We start from the raw sequence: 22,896 nt of genomic DNA on the forward strand, positions 1-22,896 counted from the left end.
TTTGATTTGAGTTATACATCAGTCTGAACTAAAAATTTATGTCTGGCGACTTTTTGTTTGTTTTGAGATGCAGGGTCACATATTGCGATCATCTGAAAATGTAAGTTATCAACAAGTTATCTAACATGAATGTTTTACGCTCGTAAAGCGTTGTTGTAATACACGAACAATTATCATACCTAAGAAAAGTCGGAAGTAGAATGCGAAGCAATTGCTACGTGGTTGTCTGATACACTTTGAAAGTTGGGACTTCATTAATCGACACATCAGCTGCATATAAAACTGAGCATATCATTCTTTTAGAAAATATATATCATATATAGCTTATAATGTCCTTGAATGACAGGGATGAAACACATATATTCGTCCGATTCTTTGGTAAACTATTAATGATTCAACACTTTCGATTGGATGGTTTTGTTGGCCATGGGGTATAGTATAGCAGGTCATTTTTTGTTTTTGTTCTTTTCTTTGAATGAAAATTTGAGCATATACAGTCAAAATGCTAAAAATGCTAAAAAGATATAATAAAATACCTGGAAAAATGTGTGACAAAACTTATATTGGTCTTTAATCTCCTAACCTCTGATAGGGATATCTCCAAGCTCACTGAAGATGAGTTCATACTCCACAGTCCTACTAGTACTTCCACAGATCTCAATGATAGGAGATTCGGGTTCCGTTTCGATAGAGAAGCTAGTACTTTCAGTCATGGACAATTCAACCTGATGAACACAGAAAAATGAAGAAAGATACCTTGCTGGATTTAAACAATTTAAAAGGCACTTCAAATCAACCGATAAAAAATTACTTTTTAAAGAGATAAGTGACACCAGGCATATATAGAAAGGGGCAAGACCGTCATCGACATTTAACTTCATAAATAATAAATATTGGTATCAGATTTCTGGCGAAGTGTTCTTCCATGGAATATCACCTTTACAAATGTGTGGAAACTTAGTGTCGATAGCAATATGTGACCATGCATGAAAAAAAAAAAAAAACACGCCCTGAATTCACATGAGGACTAGATATGGGTGAAGCGGGTGAACATAGCGAATTTTTAGTTGTTGTTGCTTTTTGTTGTTATTTAGGGCCTTATATGTTATCTGAAGAGCTAGCATTTCTTCTAAAATAATAAAAAGTTTGGGATCATTTAATTGACAGAAAGGTTCGTTTTTACAGGTTTTCTACGTCATTATTGTCTGCAGAATAGAGGGATAAGGAATGTCATTCATCAAATGATAACACATTCTTCACTTTCAACTCTAAAAAATTTTCTAAGAATGGTTTTCCTGCCTTGAAAGTTGAGATCAGGATGGCATAGAAGTATTTACAGAGCATGGTAATATTCAGCTTAATTTAATGATCTCTGCATTGAGTTTTACATCCTATTCCCCATTCATTGCACAGCTATTCAGTGCACGGCCTTGTATGATCACGTGTTTATTGACCAAATACTTTGCAGCCTTCTTTTCCTGACTGTGTTCATTCTTTTCAATGAAATAGGTCAGGGGAATCATTTTGATTGAGTTATATATCATTTAAAAACCCTAAAGTCTTGTCTTTCAGAATTTGTCTTGTCTTTCAGAATTTGTCAATGCCTAAAAATCCAGCTCTGGTGACTCTCTTTTGGTTCTGTGATGCAGGCCCACATTTAAACATGTACATGTACAACTCATAGTATCAATAAAAATATTCATCTCTATCACTTCTAGTTCTAGAGACACCTTTTTCAAAGATTACTTTTGGGGGATGGTGAGGGTATGGGGCAGTAGCATGGTGCCCATTCTAACAAATTAAGTATTGTGATCCTAACCCCTTACGGATGCGACCTGCCAAGTTTGGTGAACATCCATCATGAGGTTTTCAAGAAGAAGACGAAAATGTACAATATAGTCCCCAATCTGGACCATCCCACCACTCCCCCTGCCAACAGCGGGGGGCTGGATATGCTATCAAACAAAGTACAGTCATTAATGCACTAACTCGTAGAACTGACTTAGCTCTATCACTTCTGATTCTGTAGAAGATTTTTTTAAGATTCCTTAATTTTGAGAGGTTTGGGTCCCTTGGGGCCCTAAGGGTTGGGACATGTTGCCCATTTTAACAAATTGAGATCCCCTTAATGATGCTACCTGCCAGGTTCGGGGAAAATCCATTATGAGATTGTCAGGATGATTATGAAAATGTGCAATTAAGGCCCCATTTAGACCTCCCCCCCCCCTCCCAAGGGGGGCACCCTCATTCCACCATGAACACACTTGAAATTACATTTATCAATGTACTAACTCAAAGTATTAACTTAGCTCTATCACATCTGGTTCTGGAGGAGAAGATTTTTAAAATACCCCAATTGTGGGGGATTTGGGCCCCCTGGGGCCCCCTCGGTGGGGCATGGTGCCCATTTTAACAAATTTAGATCCTAACTCCCTGGGAATGCGACCTGCCAAGTTTGGAGAAAATCCATCTTGAGGTTTTCAAGAAGATGATGAAAATGTGCAATTTAAGCCCCATTTGGACCTCCCCACCCCCCCCCCCCCACACACACACACACACTCCCCGCCCCAAGGGGGACACCCCTGGATCTGCCATGAACAAACTTGAAACTACAGACATTAATCTACTAACTCACAGTATTAATTTAGCTCTATCACTTCTGGTTCTAGAGAAGAAGATTTTTAAAGATTCCTCAATTTGGGGGGTTCGGAGCCCTGGGTGGGGCATGGTGCATATTTTAATAGATTGAGATTCTACCCTCCTAGGGATGCTATCTACCAAGTTTGGTGAAAATCGCTCTTGTGTTTTCACGAAGAAGATGAAAATGTATAAAGTTTACGCACGACAAACGAAGGACGACGGATGACGCACGACGGACGCCGGACGAAGAGCGATCGGAATAGCTCACTTGAGCCTTCGGCTCATGTGAGCTAAATCAATTTGGCTCCTTTCTGAGATATTCGGAGGGCAAAAGGAAGTAAGTGCACAAAATTGCATGAAAAATGGCAAAAGCAAGCAAGAAATTGTCTATATGATTGTCACTTGCTTCACTTTGCCAAATCATTTATATTTACACACAATCTAAAATAGTTTGGCAAAAGGGAGAAAATAACATCCATGATTATGATTGTCAATTGCTTCCTTTTGCCATTAAAATTGTTTTATGTTTGTTACAAATGTATAATACTTTGGCGAGAGGAAGTAAGTAAAACATTCTCATGATATGATTGTCAATTGCTTCCTTTTGCCAGATTTTCCTAAAAATCTGAAATACTTTGGCAAAAGGAAGCAAGTTACAACCTAATGATATGATTGTTACGTGTTTCCTTTTGCCAAATTATTTGTATTTGCACGCAATCTAAAATACTTCGGCAAAAGGAAGCAAGTTACAACCTCATGATATGATTATCACTTGCTTCCTTTTGCCATTTTTTTTTTTATGTTTGCTACAAATCTGTAGTACTTTGGCAAAAGGAAGCAAGTTACATATTGATTAGTTTCTATGTAAATATCAAAATTCCTCGAATTGTCATTAATGCATCACCATAGTAATGCCTTGCACGAATACCGACATCTTTTCTTATCGTAAATTTCCATGCTGAAGGGCTAACCCAAAAACATAATTTTCTCTATTTGTAGCATTTGTAGTATACTCGATGTCACTTGCTTCCTTTTGTCAAAGAAGGACAGTATAGTGACTGACAGTAATAGATGGACAGTTGATTTTTTTTTGTCTCACACATCACTTTTTTGAAGGGGAGGGGCAATAGGTATGACAATCTAAGACCTCCCCCCCCCCACATCAACACTCACCGTGAGGCAACCAGAGAGATAGTTGAAAACTGATACTTTCACAGGAACTTTCTCTCCCCGGAGGACGGAGTAAGGGAGTGTGTAGGAGAGGAAGAACGGCTGGAAGGCTCGGATGGACGTTGAGTCAGCCACGCCCACTCCGTGAGTGGGTGACAGACAGAAGGCACTGGCCACCCAGTCCGTTATGGTGTGTGGAATTTCTTCCCTGGTGACCTGCTGACCACTTGCCCTTTAACAAAACAGCGAAGCAAAGTCAATGTAAAAATAAATATGGGACAAAATAGCAACAACTACAGATCTTAAAACAGCATTATGGAAACAAACCATACTTACCCCTACTGCATATTATCATATTTTTTGTCATGTGCATATGAAGAGTTTGTTCGCAAAAACCGATAAGTCCGTATTATTTTTGTCAAATAAAGATATAGGTGCGATTAAAGGTCAAGAGAAATAAAGAGAATAATAAGAAAAATTTTGCTTCTTTTGACCATAACTACAGAAATGTACCTTTATATATAGTGACCAATATATCATTTAAAAGGTATTACTTTGTACTGTATGACAAAGACCATACTTTAGAATCTTCAAAAATGGACCTCATCGGTTTTTGGGCACAAACTCTTCATTTTTGTTTAATCCACCAAAAAGGACAACTATTGTGCATTGATGATGACAACGGTATAATCCAATCATTCCAAGAACTTGAAATGATAATTATCACTATCTTATGCATCATCTTTCTAAACAAGCATAACACGTTCCACCACATACAATATATAGGCAAAATATGTAATTTCTCAGAGTTAGTATCAAATAGTTCCTTGTTATGTTTGTCATTGTTAAGAAGTGCAAAATAAGTAACTTGTGCCATCATGTGCAATAAAAAAAAAGAAATCCTTTTACAACGACAGTCACATATATACTTACATACATACATTTACATACATATGTATTTTTTTTTCTCCCGACCTATGTATCTTCAAATAACTACATGTATATTGTTATAAATGACTTAAATAACTTATATTAAATACTTGAATAGTATATCATTTACTCATTATTTATCTAGCGATCGACTTTCGACAAGCTTTGCATTTTAGTGGGTCACTATTTTCCAAAATCGAATTCATTTTCCGCTCGCCCACGAGGTATCTATACATTGTTCCTCCTAATGATTGTGTTATTCTATAATTTATCTTGTATACTACATTAATCATTTGCAGACGTTTGAACAATAATGATTATTATTTCATGACATGTATACCTGTACTATGTTTTTGATTTTTTGTTGATTGGAAATAAACTATGATTGATATGATACGTAAATGAACGCCTATAAAAACACAGATACTAATACTAAACAGCGTCCTTCTGATATATTCATACAAGATTGAGTTTGAGAATTTAGATAGATAGATAATTCCTCCATACAGAATGAACACCTGTTTAAGAAGTTTTGTACACGCAATAAAAGATGTGACCATTAGAGGTCTCAGTTTTAATTACTATGGCCAAATTACATCATTGCACCACCCTTATGTTATGCGCATACAGTGTATATGCCGTAACACTTACTTAACGGATTACTGTGGTCATTTTTTGAGCGACAACAGATATATTTTGAGAACGATTAAAAGCGTGATAATATAAAGCTGTGGGGTGTATAGAGTTTGCTTCCTGTTTCATGTCGCATGTACTGCACAAAGAACAGCGTGCCGTGAGATTAAACACTTGAATAGACCCTAAATCCTAAGTCTTCTTTTCCAATTAGATTCTTGTGAGAGTGTGTTCTTTCTATTTTTGAGACAGGTTAGGAAATTTTAGAGAGAGCGAGGCTTCATTTTAAAAGAATAGACCAAGCTCTTTAAAAATTTCTTCTCAACTTAAAATCAATGTTTGGTGACTTTTGGTTGTTGTGATGTCTTGTCACATAATATTGAAGTAATGATAACAATTATAGTTACAATAGCTATGATAGTGATTATTAACAAATATCAATTTACTCTCTAAAATATCAAAGGACAATGTTCACTCTTGAAAGAGTGAGAACAGAAAAGAATGAATTTAGAGTGAATAAGAGTGATTTTTAGTGAAAATGAACATTTTAAATAAAGGTTCACTCTAATTCCGCTCTAAAACACGCTCTTTTTAAAAAAAAATCCACTTCTTCACGAGTGAACATTATCACTCGATATTTTTAGAGAGTATACAGAGCAAAAATTATGAACATAATTGTATTCTTCTGCACTGTAAAAGCTGCTGGTATGCTTGCCAATAATGAATAAAAGTTATAGAATAATTATTATATAAAAAAAATTCCTCTCAAGTCTTGATTTGAAGCCCCCTACAGTTTAATGGACAAGTCCACCTTCATATGAATGTGGATTGAGTGAATGTAGCAATATCAGTAGAACACATCACTGAAAGTTTTGGGGGAAATCGGACAATGCGTTCAAAAGTTATGAATGTTTAAAGTATCTGCCTAGTCACTGCTGGATGAGAAGACTTCTATAGTGTATGATGTCATATGCGTACAACCATATATTAAAGAAAACAAAAAGAGAATTTCAAAAAACTTTACTTTTTTAATTAAGTGAACATTTCTTCGACTTGTTACTTGTTACTTATTCGATATGTTCAGAGTAATACTATTCCCCCTGCCTTCTGAACGAGAGAAGTCAAGTGTTCCTTTGTTATGCGAGGAAAGTGAGAATATGTTGAATTTCCTTTATTCTTTCTTTATATCGTTGTACTCATGTGACATCACAAGCTATAGTAGTCTTCTCGTCAAGCCTTGAATGAGCAGAAACTTCAAAAATGCATAACTTTTGAACGGATTGTCCGATTGTTCTCAAACTCTCAATGATGTGCTCTACTAACGTTGCTGTGTTCACTCAACCCATATGTCTATGAAGGTTAACTTGTCCTTTAATATCATCTGGAGATATCGTGACTTTTACTATAATTCATTCCGCATACATGAGAGGTGTGCAGCAAAATCTACATCTCCCAGATATTATTCATGCCGTGTCTCACATCAGAGACAGGATTGCTTGAATTATGTTGGAGAAGAAACACTAACCCCATTCTTGATAGCTTCCAAAGCCATGTTTCCGGGAAGTAATTTCTCAATTCTTCCAAGGGTTTCGCTCCATCTGCAGGTTCCAATTCAACCTGGTCTGGTATGTGCGTTATAGGCACTGGCTCTGAATCCAATACAAAACGAACGTTGGCCCCTGGGCCCGGTAACCCGTGATGGAAGCCTGGGTTCATTAAGCTCGGATATAACCAACACGGATCAGGAAACTGACCTGGGACAAAGACATTGTTAGGAAAATACAACAAATTTCAGTGATATCTCGACCCTATATAGATTACGCCAGTAAAGATGTCAGAGACACCTAGAACTCATACAGTCAGGGCAACAAATCGTAGTGATACCTGAACCTCGCATGGTCAGTAAAAAAAAAAAAGAAAGAAAGAAGAATCAACGTGTTACAATGACCTTATCAAACTGCCGGTTTTTGAAGTTAGTTCCAATTTGCCACATTAAATACTACATAATGTTGAAAATTATTGGCTTCCTGAACAATCTAGAGTTTAATCAGTATTCCATTTAATAATCACATGTTTGCTGGATGACCTAACACTATCAGGTCAGGGTGGGGCATCGGCCATATTCAGGGATTGTTCTAGTTGAACATGTATTTGTATTTGAGTTCAGTCTTTTTTGTGTGTGTAATAACGTATTATTTGGCAGTGTTTGTAGGTGTTTTACATTAGATATAGCTGATTCGTGGCGCACGCACTGGGCGGGGAGGAAGGCTTCGAGCCTCGGTGATTAAGTTTGCTTTTTTTCTCCCCTGGCAACCAGCAGCATGCACCTGGAATCACAACAATCTTTATATCATGTGAAACGATTTTCTGAGTGCATTCTATGTCCGCTTGTATTGTTTGTTGGATTGCCGAATAAATAATAATGATAAAAGTAATAATGATAATAAAATAGTGATAAAAATAATGTAAAATGTAATCATTCATATGACAGGAACCTGCAAATGATGGTGATATCTCTGAAACTTATCACCTAATTCTGTATGTCTAAGCCGTATACCCATCTCGTTGACGATGACGACTGAAGAGGAGGCAGTTTATGTTATCATTATACACTGATTTATATTTTCTGATATTAAGGGTGGAATAACTATGAAGGTTATTTATAATTTTTTTTTCTTTTTACAGTTGTAAAGTGTTCAATTTATCTATTTCGTCGATATTTCCTGTTTTCATTTATCTGTAACAATCGTAAAGGTATAATTTACCATTTGCAAAAAAATCAAAATAAAAAATGAGTTAGGGATAGAAACAGCCACTGTAAAAAAACTGAATTGGTAAAATCGATGTTAAGCACTGGTAAATTTAAAAAGATTTGAACAAAAGAATGTTTCCAGACTAAACCGTCTACAGATATAGTTTACTAGGAAAAATACAGATATATCCTTACATTTTAGGATTTATCATGAAAATTGTATATGATGGGATGTTTTGTGGTACAACCGACCTACTCATATACATTTTGAAATCACTGTTCCCAAAAGTAAACAGGACCTTTGAATAGCATGAATGATTTGCAGCAAAGCTCCTGGTGTCAACATGCATAGCAGCGATAAATGATCAATGAAAACAACATCTGGGCAAAGAAAAAAATAGAACGGAACCCTAGTCTACTTACAAGGTATGTATCTTGTAATGGTTACCCAGCATGGTCTTGTCTCTAGCTCAAAGTCGGACATGACGTCAACTCCAGCCATCTGAAGGATATACACACAGCTATCTCAAATTCACCATAAGAAAATATCATCGTCATGACGAACCTTCCGGAACGGAATATGCCACGGTGCTCCTACTCTTCAGTGATAGTTTAAAGGGATCGTTTAGTTTTGGTTGAGACCTAATTTCAGGTTTCTTACATTTTTTTTTGTTATATAATGGGCAACCTCTTACAAAATATGAAAGAACATTTAATTTTACGAGGAATTTAACCTCTGTTAGGGGAAAATTGGTTTTGAAATGGCTGAGATATCCAAAACAAAGAGCGATTCTAATAAAGTGTGGGACCCACACTTTATTACGATCCCTTTGTTTTACTTTGTTTTTGGATGTTTCAGTCATTTCAAAACCGAATTTAATCAAATAAACTTTGAATTTCTCTTAAAATGGTATGCCTGTACTATAATCATAAGTGCTTTCTTGATATCTCACAAAAAGTTAACAGCCCAATTCCCATTTCCACCAATACTGTACCAGCCCTTTAAAGGCATGAGCATTTGTCACCGTGCATCACAAAACAATCAAAAAAAAAATTAAAAAAATTCTGAAAGAGCAACTCTTATTCTACATTAAGCTACAATTTGGGATCATAAATTGGGCAGGAAAGTTTTTTTTTAGCAGTTTATCTTGAACATTTTTTGTTAGAATAGTGTGATTAGGTTTGTCTTTAGAATCCCCTTTTCATTTCTTATAAACCTTGTACACGCTCTTCACTTTCAACTCTAATGACTTTGGAAAGAATAATGCTACTGCTTTGAAAGTTGCCATTGACTATGGACAGAATGTGTAATAAGTCAAGCTCAATTTCAGTTTAATCTGATAATCCCTTCATTGTTACTCAAATGGTTTACGCCCTGTCTTTTGTCTCATCCATCGCACTGCCGGCACGGTTTTGTGAAGATTAAACGCTTGAATAGACACTGTACTTCAGAGCCTCTTTTTTATCAGTTCACACTTTTCCTGAGTGTGTGCTTTCTTTCCAATATATAGATAGGTTAAGAGAGTCCATTTGATTTGAGTTATACATCATTTAAAAGCTTAGAGTCTACTCTTTCAGAATATGCTCTAAACTAAAATATCATATCTGGCAACTTTTTGTTTGTTATGTGATGCAGGGTCGCATTTATTCCTGAGGGACAATCTTATTTCTTTATTTAAATTTTGAATCCCAGGCTGAAAATTCAACAATTAACTTATTATGCCATCAAATCACTTTTAATAAATCAAATATCGTTCCAGAAAATCGATGCTGTGGAACCAGGCACCTAACAGAATTTTATGCGATCGATTTGCCTGTAAATAGAATAGTGCAGGTAACAGTATATCTACATTCTCTGGTGATTACACATATTATAACATTACAGGGAAAGAAGGATGGAAAAGTTTAACAATGTCATTTTTCCTTTTAGAGCAATTCCAGATAAAAGATATGATGCCTTTCGGTGAAAAAACAGTTTGAACCCCCTTTTTTAATCAGCAAAAAGCTTTTTATTTGTTTTTTCTTATAAATCATAATACAATATAACACCTTGCTTTGAACCTAGATATTATTAGAAATATGAAGGCTTAAACTGGATGCACATTGCATCACACAGGACTGTATCAGAATATGAATGCCAATAGGGCATCTTATCATATTTTCTTCGAGACAAAACTAAGATATTGTATAGAATGAAATTCCTGAATATAAGGACGGCCCAAGTCCTATTTTTGGCCAAATTCAGTTTAACATGGGAAATTGTAGCTTATGCATGGACTTCAGATCTTGTGTATAGATGATAAACCCTAATTACCCCCGGAAGTTCCTAACATAAATGAGTGAAATCTGATATGAATGTAGGAATGACCCCAGCTGCTTTAGAGTAGTTTGGGAAAGGTACACAAATTGCAGAAGAACCAAGATCCTGCCATTTGAATAATACAAAATTATTGGGGAAAATGGAGAAAATCGTGTTTTCAGTGCGCATGTTAGTAGTAAGCCTATGTATGGTCTGAATTTAGAAGCAACTAAAAATGTAGCAATCAAACCGTTTTAGAAGATTGAGAAACTAGTGAAATGGCAGCATTTTTACCTTACCTTTGAACAAATGACCAACCAGATTCAGAGATTTGATGTAATACGTCTAGTAATACGTGTGTATTAAAACTTTATGAAAATACTCTCCCGCACTGCAGAGACATGGGGAAAATTGTGACATTTTGCAATTTGAACTTGACCAATGACCTTTGGCCCTTGACCTTGGTTATGTGCAACCATCGTTTGATGGCGACAACTTTATTCACTTATTTATGCATGTGCAAATATTCAGCTGGGTACCTGTAGCGGTTCCTTAGTTATATTGTCCACATATTATTGCTTATAAGAGACAAATGGAAGAAATTGCCAAACATTTAAAATAACACATACACATATGCACATTATAGCTTCAAGTATACACACAGACGTGTACACGCACAGCTACACACACAGAATGACTTAGTATAGTAATGAGGGACATTACACTGTTGCAGACAATTACATTTTTGTAGGCCATACGGAATAAAAGCTGAAAAAAGCAACAAAACTCTCTTATCTTTTGCTTTTACCATACCATTAATCAGTTCTTAATATAGCAGCCTATCCTGTGTATGATTCAAAGAACGACCCAAGTCCATCACAGAAAATGACCTCTCCACAATTAATGCAAACTTTAATTGTGATAATGATATATATATATATATATATATATATATATATATATATATATACTAATGTGTATATACAATGTTGCCTTCCCACTACAATCAAATAGAATATTATTGGACAAATAAAAAAGATATGACGGTTTTTTTTTTCTTTTTTAAGTTACTCGAAATGACCTCCCATGAAATCGGGGCGTTTTTACATTCAGATATTATAGTCTCCCATGCCCTTAAAATGTTCTTCCAATCCAAGCTATATGAGGAAAGATGATATGGTTGTACCATTCGTCTTTGTTTCTTTTATTTTGCTGAATCCATACAGCATAAAGGATGATGCAGTATTGGTAGAGATGAGAATTGGGCTTTTATTCTCTTTTTTTTTGTGCGCTACCAAGGAAGCACTTATGAAATAATACATCTCATACCATTTCAAGAGGAATTCAAAGTTTATTCGATGAAAATCGGGTTGGGATGACTTAAACATCTAAAAAAAAAAGTAAAACAAAGTGATCGTAATAAAAGGTGGGTCCAACACTTTATTAGAAATGCTCTGTTTTAGATATCTCAGCCATTTTAAGACCAATTTTCATCAAATAAACGTTGAATTCCTTATGGAATTACATGCTCTTTCATATGCGACCGTGCACCACAAAACGAACATAAAGTCGCACACACTGATTTTGTGTGAGGACTGAAAATAGGTGAAATAGTTTAAACGAGCCAATCTTGACTTTTTCACATTTTAAGGAAGAGCAAGTCTTCTTCTACATTAAGCATTGATTTAGGATCATAAAACAGGCAGGAAAGTGTGTTTTCTAGCAGTTTATCTTGAACATTTTTGGCAGAACAGTGTGATTGAGTGTGTCTTTAGAGTCCTCTTTTCATTTCTTAAAAATCTTGTACTCACTCTCCACTTTCAACTCCTATAACTTTTGAAAGGATGATGCTACTGCTTTGAAAGTTGGCATTTATTAAGGACAGGGTGTGTTTATAAGGTATGTTCAATTTCATTTTGATTTGGTAATCCCTTCATTGTTGTTACTCCAGTGGTTTACATCCTGTTTTTTGTCCCTTTGATCGCACAGCCAGCACAGCTTGGTAAAGACTAAGCGCTTGACATAGGCACTATACTTCAGAGCCTCTTTTCTCAGTTCACACTTTTCCTGAGTTTGTGCTTTCTTTCCAATATTTTGACAGGTTAGGAGAGTCCATTTGATTTGAGTTATACATCATTTTAAAGTTTAAAGTCTGCTCATTCAGATTTTGCCCTTAACTAAAATTTCATGTCTGGCCACTTTTCGTTTGTTTTGTGGTGCAGGGTCACATATTATCATAAGAAGTTTCTCATCACACACACACACACACACACACACATACACACACACACAAATATATTGTTAGAAACCTCAACCAACACTATATGATCCCTTTCATATTCCTTTCTAACATCATAGGCCATTTTTTTTTTATGATAGATAAAACATTTCATTTCTATGACAAATACTCATATTGCGTTAAAATGTGTCTGACGTCATATTGGCTCTTTATGATGTCATGGTCTCAGAGATCTAATAAACAAAACAATAAGGGTATTGTAAGCAGTCTGCAAAGTAAAGTCTACCATGGCGCAACAGACCTCTTACTTGTGCACGATGACTCGTGCTGAGGATATTTTGCCGACGAAAAATATGCACTGACTTGTGACCTGTATACGTGTTTGACATTGCCTTGTAATGATGATAAACTTACCCCAAAACTCGCCGAACTGTCGACATGCTTACTATACCACGAGGTCCTTGCATTTGAGTTTGGTGGGAGCGCGATCTCCTCAGTCCGTGGACATGACACTGATCTTCTGAACGGGACATTGTTGAAGGAGTTGACTGGGGTAAATACCTGCAAACCAATGAATGGCAGAATCGTATCAAAAATATATTTTTGGACTCCATCATGGTCCATAATCATCTGTTTTTCGCAAGTGTTTTCACAATCTGTATAATATTAATCAAAAGCACAAATGAAAATTTGATGCACAGATCTCACAGTTCACTTATCAATGTCAACACTGCGAACATTTAAAAGTCAACATGTCTGGCCACTATGGAAATAAACTAAACATCATAATGTGACCGTGCATCGCAAAACCAACATAAAGTCGAACCCCTTCATTTTACATGAGGACTCAAAAGAGGTGAAACCGGTCAACAAAGTCAATTTCAAGTATTTCATATTTTCTGAAAGAGCTTTTCTTCTTCTACAGTATACTAGAGTGGGCGATCATAAAATGAATGAGAAAGTCTGTTTTGATCGATTTTTCTACAACATTTTTTTTTTGACTAGTGAGATCATGTCTTTGAGGCCCCTTTTCATTTTTTGAAATACTTTTCACATTCTAACAGTTTGAACAATAATAACTTTTGAACTAAGCTAGTCATTTGAAAGTTGGTATTTAACATGAAAGGAATGTGTTTATAGCGCATGTTCGATTTCAACTTTTTTCTCTCTCTCTCTTCACTGTTGTTGCTCCAGTGGCTAACATTCTGTTGCTTGTTCCAACATCGCACAGCCAGCACAGCTTGTTTGAGAGTAAGCGCTTGAATAGACCCTGTACTTCAGAGCCTCTTTTCTCCGTTCACATTTTCCAAAGTGCGTGCATTCTTTCCAACAATAATGTCAAGAGGATCCTTTTGAATTGACTGATACATATTTGAAAGCTTAGAATCTTCTCTAGCGACTTTCTGTTTGTTTGTTTGTTTGTTTTTTATGTTTTCTTTTTTGAAGGGTCGCATATAACGTTGAAATACTTCTACTTCTTTCAGCTCACGAAACTTAGAAACTTAATGGACTTCCATGTCTTAGCCAATAGCATAATCGTGAGATAAAGACATAGCGATCTGATTCAATTTGCATCGTAAAAGTGATACTCGGGTTTGGAAACTATAGATTAATGTTGATTTCTGAAGGAAGGCGTTTGCATGGTGGAGTACATTGAATATGCTCGGTTTGCGGTTCACCATGTGGAGTCTTTAAAAGGACTGTTAGAATGACAGGAGGAAAAAAAAAGGTAGGATAAGAGGTTAGAAATTGAGTAAGAGTATTCTTTCTGGTGTGTGTGTAGAGATGGAAAGGACTGTGAACCGGAGAGAGATAGAAGAGCTTAGGAGTCCTTCTCCTATGCTCCATAATTATATAAATTAATGTTTGCTCAATTTTCACAAATTTGCCATGATTCATTTTATATAGCTCTCCTCCTAGTTTCTGTTGTAATGTATTCTCTTCAGAGCTATGAAATCATGAGAAAATGGAATCGGTAACTGTTTTTAACCTCTACCTTGTCTTTTGTGAGTTGGTTGTCGCCCGCCATGATATGCACACTTTTGTCCACTACACCAAAAGCACAAAGTGAGGACGGCTGGGCAGACACACGTACAGAAGCTGGTTGCCCTGGTCGAACCTCTCTGCCTTCAACAAACTCTACGGACACCTGCGGGAAGATTTGAAAATGATTCACTTGTGAATATTGCATTGTTTACGAGACATTTTATGATGTCATTTATTGAAGTGACGTAATATATTATTCTACACTGTTTAGTTTTGTCTGTTTGTATAATGAAATGTATTTAGTGTCCGATGTAAAGTCACTTAAAGGTCTTTTTTTTTTAAATAAATATACTTCACTATCATGTACGGGCATGAGTGACATAGGAATATGTGTTTGAAATTGAAATTTGTAGATGGAGTGCATATTTCAAGGTTAGAGATTTTTCTCTCCGAAATTGCAAATCTATATCGCGAACCTGTTTGGCGATTGTGTTATGTAGAGTTACGATGTAACCACTTCACAGGGGCGGATCTAGCTTTTTCCCAAGGGGAGGGGGTTCAGGGACTGAGCTGCAAATTGCGGAAGGGAAGCGAGGGAGGGGGGTAACCCCCCCCCCCACACACACACACACACACATACACACACAGTAGATTTATTTTTCATTTGTAGGGTTGCCATATGGTGGGGGGGGGGGGAGTTTAAACCAACGACCCCCCCCCCCCCCCCCGTAGATTCGCCACTGCTTCTACCCTCAGTCTACGAAAGACCTGTTATACACGAACAGCCACAGAAACTGCATATGATGGGGATTGACTAAAACAAGAAGCAAGTATAGAATTTGATCAGAAGCAAAATTTCGATGCATTTAGGGCCTCATTTTATTGAGGCATAACGATGTTCATCCACTGATTTAAGGTGCCCACTCCAAGATGATGCTTGCTCGACTTCACCGGTTTAAACCTTTCCAGCTGAATTTCTCAAGTTCGTTTTCACATAGAAGCAAGCATTGTAACAATCAGTATGGATGTTATTTTGGGGGTTTTGTGTGTTTTATTAATGACTAAAACGCTATACAGCGTACTTGCATGCTAATACTAACCTTGTTCTGAAATGAAGGATTTATTTTGATTTCTCCATTGGCGCTGACTACTTCACCATCTCCGCGGATGTAAAAGACAAGAAGACGAGCTAATGGAGACATCTCAGCCGTGGCAGTAAAGGAAAATACCAAGTTCCCAATAACACGAGGAGGATAGGGTGGCAAAACGGGCGCTCTGACTTCAAAAAACAAACAGGCAAAGTAAAAAAAAAATGCACTGCAGGCCAATATAATTGAACACCCCCCCCCCCCCAACAAAGAAAGGGTCTTATATCTAGTGATATAGCTACACGAAATCAGATCATAAAAACAGGAAAAGCATCACTTTACGGGTCTGTGGTCATAGGATATCCAAAAGGCCATGGCTGCCCACGGCATTCTACAATTTAGTGCAATGGTTAGGAACATCCTGCCTTGTTAAAAAAAAAGAAGATCACTAACATGGGGTTTGTGGGCAAATTCTCAAATGGAATATCATCTACCAGCAGACGGTAAACGCACCTGTTGTTCTCCAACGCCCGCCATAATGATATGGAGAAGATCTTTTTTCTCTGCCTGCGGTTGATGCATCCCCTCGTATTTCTGCACGGCTTTCTACAGGTGGATTTATTACATTCGGATTTGTCCATGTCTCTTGCCCGCTGGAGACGACACGCCCTCGTGACAAAATCTGCAGAACCAGAAAATATTATCCTTCAGATGTGTCAACATTAGTATTTTCATATTTCCCACACAAATATCCAAAAAAGAGCCCCTCTTCCATTGCTCTCAAAGGTTTAGCCTAAACATGATTTGAACTCTTGCAGTGTATCAAAACAAAATGCACATCTTCTGTTGTTTGGACATTAGCATACATAACGATCGCTACCATAATCGGTTCTGCTGAATTACATAAGCAATGCAATGAATGGTGGAATGAATGCTTACGAGCCCACAACAGAATAAAAATGAGAGATTGGATACTAACCCGATAGAAAATTTTAATACTGGAGGTCGTCTCAGAGGCAGGCCTTGTAAACGTAAGGTTGACATTCACATCTTGACCACTGGTAAAGACTGTTTGATCAAATGTTCCAACGTCAAGAAAAGAACCGCTCGTCGAATACCATGCATCCACAAATTTCGTTGGAATCGTAAATATTGCTCCATCTGCGTCAGTAGCCTGGAGATGCATAAAGGAAGAAATGGAAACCAATTACTGCATAACTATCTTGTTACACATGGTCTGGCAGATTAAAGGCACTCAATCGTGGCGAGTGGTTTGTGCGGCACGGCGACGAACGCAACATGCTGCCTCCCCCATTCTGTATCAAATGTAGTGACCCCGAATGAGAATAGCGCTGACTCAATGGGTCAGCGAACAAAACGCTAGGCTACAAGAGAGCTCTCTGTGCTAATCGCCTAACCCAAAATGGCTGTCCGAGCGAGCCACGAGAGTTTCCGAATGGACGCACACTCTCAGTGGGCATGCGCATGAAGAGAGGCCAAAAAAGCCAAGCGTCTTCTGGCCTCTCTCCTCCAATCACCGCAGCTCGCGGTGACAATATTTGTGTATGATGCGCACACACACACGCACACACACACACACACCCGTCTTCTGGCCTCTGTCCTCTAATCACCGCAGCTCGCGGTGACAATGTTTGTGTATGATGCGTACACACACACGCACACACACACACACGTGTCTCAGTGGCAGCATTGTCCCACGCGTTTATGAATATAGCACCGAGTCTATCATTGCGCAATTGCATGCACAAACTTCGGTCGTTCGGAGTTTACGTACCATTGGGGATGACGATCGGCTGTCTTTAATCGTTGGTATGCTACGTATATCTTAACCTTTAAATTTCCTCTTGAACATTCAGATAAGACATTCAGACAGTAACCAGAACTTTAATAAAGCATTATAATACCCAACCCACTTTTCAAAAATGAAAAATGCATATATGAATTAATAGAATTTATAAAGACCATGCAAAATCATTTTCAGCTAGAGACGAGCAAACAACAAACAACATCATAACTTCTTCGACTGCTACACAGTAATGTATATGTACATGGAATAGTAGATTATTGCTTTCATTTGGGAAACACCAACAGCTAAAGAAGGATGAATTTGTTTCACCCCGACCCCCCCCCACACACACACATACTCATTCATACGTTAACAAAAAGCAATCTGTCAGTCAAATTCAATTCTTGACGAGATTTAAATTGCACTATACTTTATGCATGTCAGTGTGTGTATGGGTATGTGTGTGTGTGTGTGTGTGTGTGTGTGTGCATGTATTAATGTTTAGGTGCGTTACGTGGGTGAGGATGCGTACTGCTATATGAATTGTGGAGAGAGGTCATTACCCTTAACGTCAGGGTCGTTGTAAGTGGGTCAGAAGGTCCTCGAATCTCAAATCGACCAATGCCGTTGGTCTCGGTGACAACTGTCATTTGCCTGCTCGTCTCGGCTATTTCCACACTAACTGCAATACCCGGAACTGGGGTGCCATCGGGGTATGACAGAACGACCTTGTAAAAATAAAAGAAATTATACGTGACATAACTTTCATCCAAGTCATTCCTATGTCGAGCTTTAAACCAAAATTTATCTATCATTGCATCCTAAAGAATGATCAATTTATGTATTTGCAAACTTTAATGTTAATCCTGTATTCTTGCAAATTATTGAATCAAGACAACCGGCCTGTTCACATACTGGTTACCAGAATACGGCAGAAAACCGTGTGTTCTGATAATTAATATCCTTACGATAATGTTATTTTCAATTAATGATTTTGCGTTTGCTATCTTTCTGCTGTCACTGTAAACAAATGATGAAAAAACAATAACAAAACAATAAAAGTGTGTCATGTAACCTGACTTTTGATACGGTATAAGAGGAATAGGAATTATGTAACAAAACTACGAGGCAATAGCGTTCAGTGCTCTGAAACCCTGCTCGGATATAATCATTATTGCCAATTGTAACGGATGACTTTCATGTTGTGGATATAATACCAATGTATACTGAAACGAGATGACTCCTACAGTTACATCTGACGAGTCATTCGGGAGTGTAAACGCTTTTACGTCATTGTCCATAGATTGCTTTGCTTCTTATTCTAAAGCCAATGGAGAATCCCAATTTCTTGTGAGGAAAGTAGTGTAGTAAAGAATTTGAAATACTGCAGAAGTTATGATCTGTAATTCAAAAGTCAAAAGGGCACACTGTTAACAGCGGTATATCAACAAAAAGCTACAGTTTTCTCTCTTATTCAATAATTCCAATTAGGTTGAAATAAATTTGACAATAGGCAATCTAGTCATAAATACATAAAATACATCATAACACAAGCAATTGCTGAAGAAACATTTCTATAACATTTTAGTAAAAGTCAGATTATTGCTAGGTAATGACAGACGATATCTAGCCATATGTATAATGCCTACTATATTTCCATAACCAACAGCAAATCTATCTAACAACAATAACAAAAAAAAAATCAACGATTTCAAAGACGCAAAATAAAATATTGGAAGAAAGAACTGAAGGTACCGGTGAACTAAATATAGTTCTTACCTGCCCCCTGTAGGGTAATCCTGGTTTGAAGAAATCTGGTCCCTGGATCTTTACTTTATAATGTACACGGCTGAGGGGAATGGATACGATTCGTGATTGAATCAACACTCCTAAATTCACAGGGAGACAAACATAATCATATATACACAAAAATTACACAGTTCTCATACATAAATAAATGAACATTTTCTTCTTTCCGTATAGATTTCATATATTCATTGAAAACACACTGGACATTATTTTCTTCCAAAGCAAGTTCAGGTTGAACAGATTCAAAAGAAATGTGTGTGTGTGTGTGTGTGTGTGTGTGTGTGTGTGTAAATATGTAAATGTCATGTCTGAATATTTCGCGTTGACCTTCTTGATGAAAACACTGTAAAACGTCTAATAGAAAAAAATATATATAATTTTCTCTAAATATAAACAATTGTATTAGCCTTGATTATTTTCATAATTGTATAGCGAACGTTACTTTACACCGAACGTCTGCTAGTCCTTTCTATGATTGCAGGGTACAAGTAGGTACACAAGCAACTACGCTCTTTCATTTCTTACAAGCAACATGCATTCTTTGTAATGATATTTTGTTTTGAATAAATGAAAATACAATATGAATTTAATTCAATCGAAACTTCATTCATGTACACTCGTTAGTAACATACTAGGTGTTATATACATTATGCAGTGAAAGTACCATTTCATTTCTTTACACAGAAATTGTGTCAATAATGAAAAGCTCTCTCTATATATTATGTTTGTGTGTGTGTGTGTGTGTGTGTGTGTGTGTGTCTTTGTGTGTGTAGGAATGAAGATATATCTATTTAGGATAAAAATCCACTTTGAAATATAAGCCTTCCTGAGTTGCTATTGTTAAATTATGTACATTGCCGATTCTTTATCCACAACATCTTACCTGTTCCTACCTCCGTGAAATTTGAGACAACATCTATTTTCTGGCCTCTCAGCCCTCTGCCAAGGGTATAATTGAATTCAGCACATCCAGATGTATCTGCCTCCTCTGAAATAATCTATTAAGAGGGATTGAGATAATGTTTCGAAATATTTCAGAAATTGCCTTGTCCACATACATTAAATTTGTGACCCTGCATCACAAAACCAACACAGAGTCGCCAGACATGGATTTTTAGTTTAAAGAGAAGATTCTGAAAGAGCAGGCTCTAAGCTTTAAAATGCGTTATCCTTATTAAACTTGAAAGGGAAGAGTACGCAAAGGATTTCAAAACATGAAAAGCGGCCTTTAATACATACCTGATTATTCTACTCTTTCTCAAAAAGGTGTTGAAGAAAAACATGCTAAAAACACACTTCCTCATTCATGTGAAGATACCAAACTGAAGAATAATGTAGAATAATGATAGCTCTTTCAGAAAAATTGAAAAACTCAAGATTGACTTGGTTGAACCATTTCACCTTTATGAGGCCTCATGTAAAATCAGGGGTGCGACTTATTGTTTGTTTTATTTTGCACGGCCACATATTCTTGATAAGACTTTCATAGAGGGTTGTAGCTGCACAAGTTTCGTAAGTGACATAAAGTTAGTAGACGAAACCATAGTCATATTTGCATGCTTTGTTTTATACAAATATCGTACATTAGAAATCTCTGATGCACACACACACACACACACACACACACACACACACACACACAAACACGACGATAGTGATACCTTCTTTTCTCTCAGTTTCATTATGATCACACTTTTATGGGTTTGTTTTTGTGCAAGGAGGGATCCATACACCGTCAGTTACTTTGTAATCCCACCCAACCAATGTTTTTACGTCATGCGAGACTAGAAGAATTCAGCTGAAATGCACAGTTATACAAACTCATGGAATTTGTGACACTTTATCCACTTCTTCAGACTTAGTGAGGATAGACAGATTTAGAGAAAGAAAAACAGGGGAAGAGAATTGTGTAGGGAGAGAGACAGAGAAAGACAGAAAGAATGAGAGAGAAAGAGAGGGGGAAGAGAAGGGGAAGAATTACAGGACAGAGAGAGAGAGGGAGAGCACAGGTGTTTTTGCAAATTTGTCGGACACATTTGCTCTCAGCCAATCAGAGGTAAAGATTTCAGTAGCTTAATGATAGCAGTTTGTCAAACAAAATATCTGACAAAACACTTCGTGAAATACCCCCAGTTCTTTTCTGCTGATCCATCTTAGAGATCCAATACCCAAACTTACCCTTTCTGGAGTCCAGGTAGGAAACCAATCACCTCGCAGCCAGATTTCCGCTTCAAAACTACCTCTCACGGGCTGTCCATAGGTGTACCTAAAAATACATTATCACTTATTTTAACCGCAGTTCGATTGAATGTGAACGATATTCATACACGTCAAAATATCTCTGTTATAATGCATGCTACACGTGTATGTTATAACTCTGTCTATATAATTATGGAGATTTAAGAACATGTTTCTTGGGATGCATTAAAAAAATGCTTCGGCATGATTAAAGGAGAACCTCGGAAAATTATTTCCAGACCGTAATATATTAACCAAAATAAAATGTTGAAAGTCTTCTTTTTTTTTTTTTTGCACCTGATTGCCGAATTACCCTACATTGACGTATGTAAAAACAGAATTAATGTTCCAGTAGCATCCATGTCTACGCTGATCACATGTCTAGACAGGCGTCTTATCCTTAGACCACTGAGTATTTATGCATAATATATATTATATACAAACATATATATATATATATATATATATATATATATATATATATATATATATATATTATATTCTTTATTCGCTTCTTACAAAGCACATATAGTATATACAGTAAAATATTCCTAAAAACATGAAGATACAATATATAAACATGGATACAGAAATGCAATAAATAAACAGACACACACATAAGTTTAAGTAATGCCCTCTGGGAGATCCAACAGACATCCACATATTTTCTGTTATTAATACATTCGCCCATCAACCCTCCCTCACCCGTGCCCACTCTGACTGTTCGGGGAAGAGAGTGGAGCACAGCACCCATCCATATCCCGGCTAGAAAACTACGCACCCAATCCAGCACAATGTACCTATGTATATGTGACAAACAGTATATATATATATATATATATATATATATATATATATATATATATATATATTATTATATATATCACATTATATGACGAAGAATCAAGAAATAAACTGGTAATTATCATTATTATTTTTTTACTTTTTTTTTGCCAATGACAAATAAGTTTATTTAACTCGAATTTTCAGTGGCCTCCACCATCTACAGGAGTGTCGACAATGACGGTACCAAAGCATTGTCGAGACTCCTGAAGCAGCTGAAACTCATTCTTTATTGGCAAAAAAAAAATAAAATTACCAGTTTATTTCTTGATTCTTCGTTATATTGGAGCCTATGTGTGAATTCTCAATATGTATAAAGTATAATACTAGATAATAAACTTTTGATCCAAAGCACAAGATGTATTACCTTTCTTTATTGTTTCTTTTCTATCATAATAGTTTCATTATACACAGGTATTTTGAATATATAATCACTTAAGATTGTCAAACAGTTGAAAGAGG

The 22,896-nt window shown here is 36.6% G+C and overlaps 1 protein-coding gene across 1 annotated transcript in view; it reads right to left on the minus strand.

The window, feature by feature from the left end:
• The window catches only part of LOC140240209 (alpha-1-macroglobulin-like), a 67,220-nt gene that overhangs the window by 16,329 nt on the left and 27,995 nt on the right, over positions 1–22,896 (minus strand). The window contains 6 exon segments of the mRNA XM_072320002.1: positions 584–725; positions 3,814–4,042; positions 6,899–7,127; positions 8,549–8,627; positions 13,078–13,224; positions 14,660–14,812. Coding sequence (XP_072176103.1) covers positions 584–725; positions 3,814–4,042; positions 6,899–7,127; positions 8,549–8,627; positions 13,078–13,224; positions 14,660–14,812 — 979 coding nt within the window.

Source organism: Diadema setosum, chromosome 16, assembly GCF_964275005.1.
Source record: "Diadema setosum chromosome 16, eeDiaSeto1, whole genome shotgun sequence".
NCBI classification, from domain to species: Eukaryota; Metazoa; Echinodermata; class Echinoidea; order Diadematoida; family Diadematidae; genus Diadema; species Diadema setosum.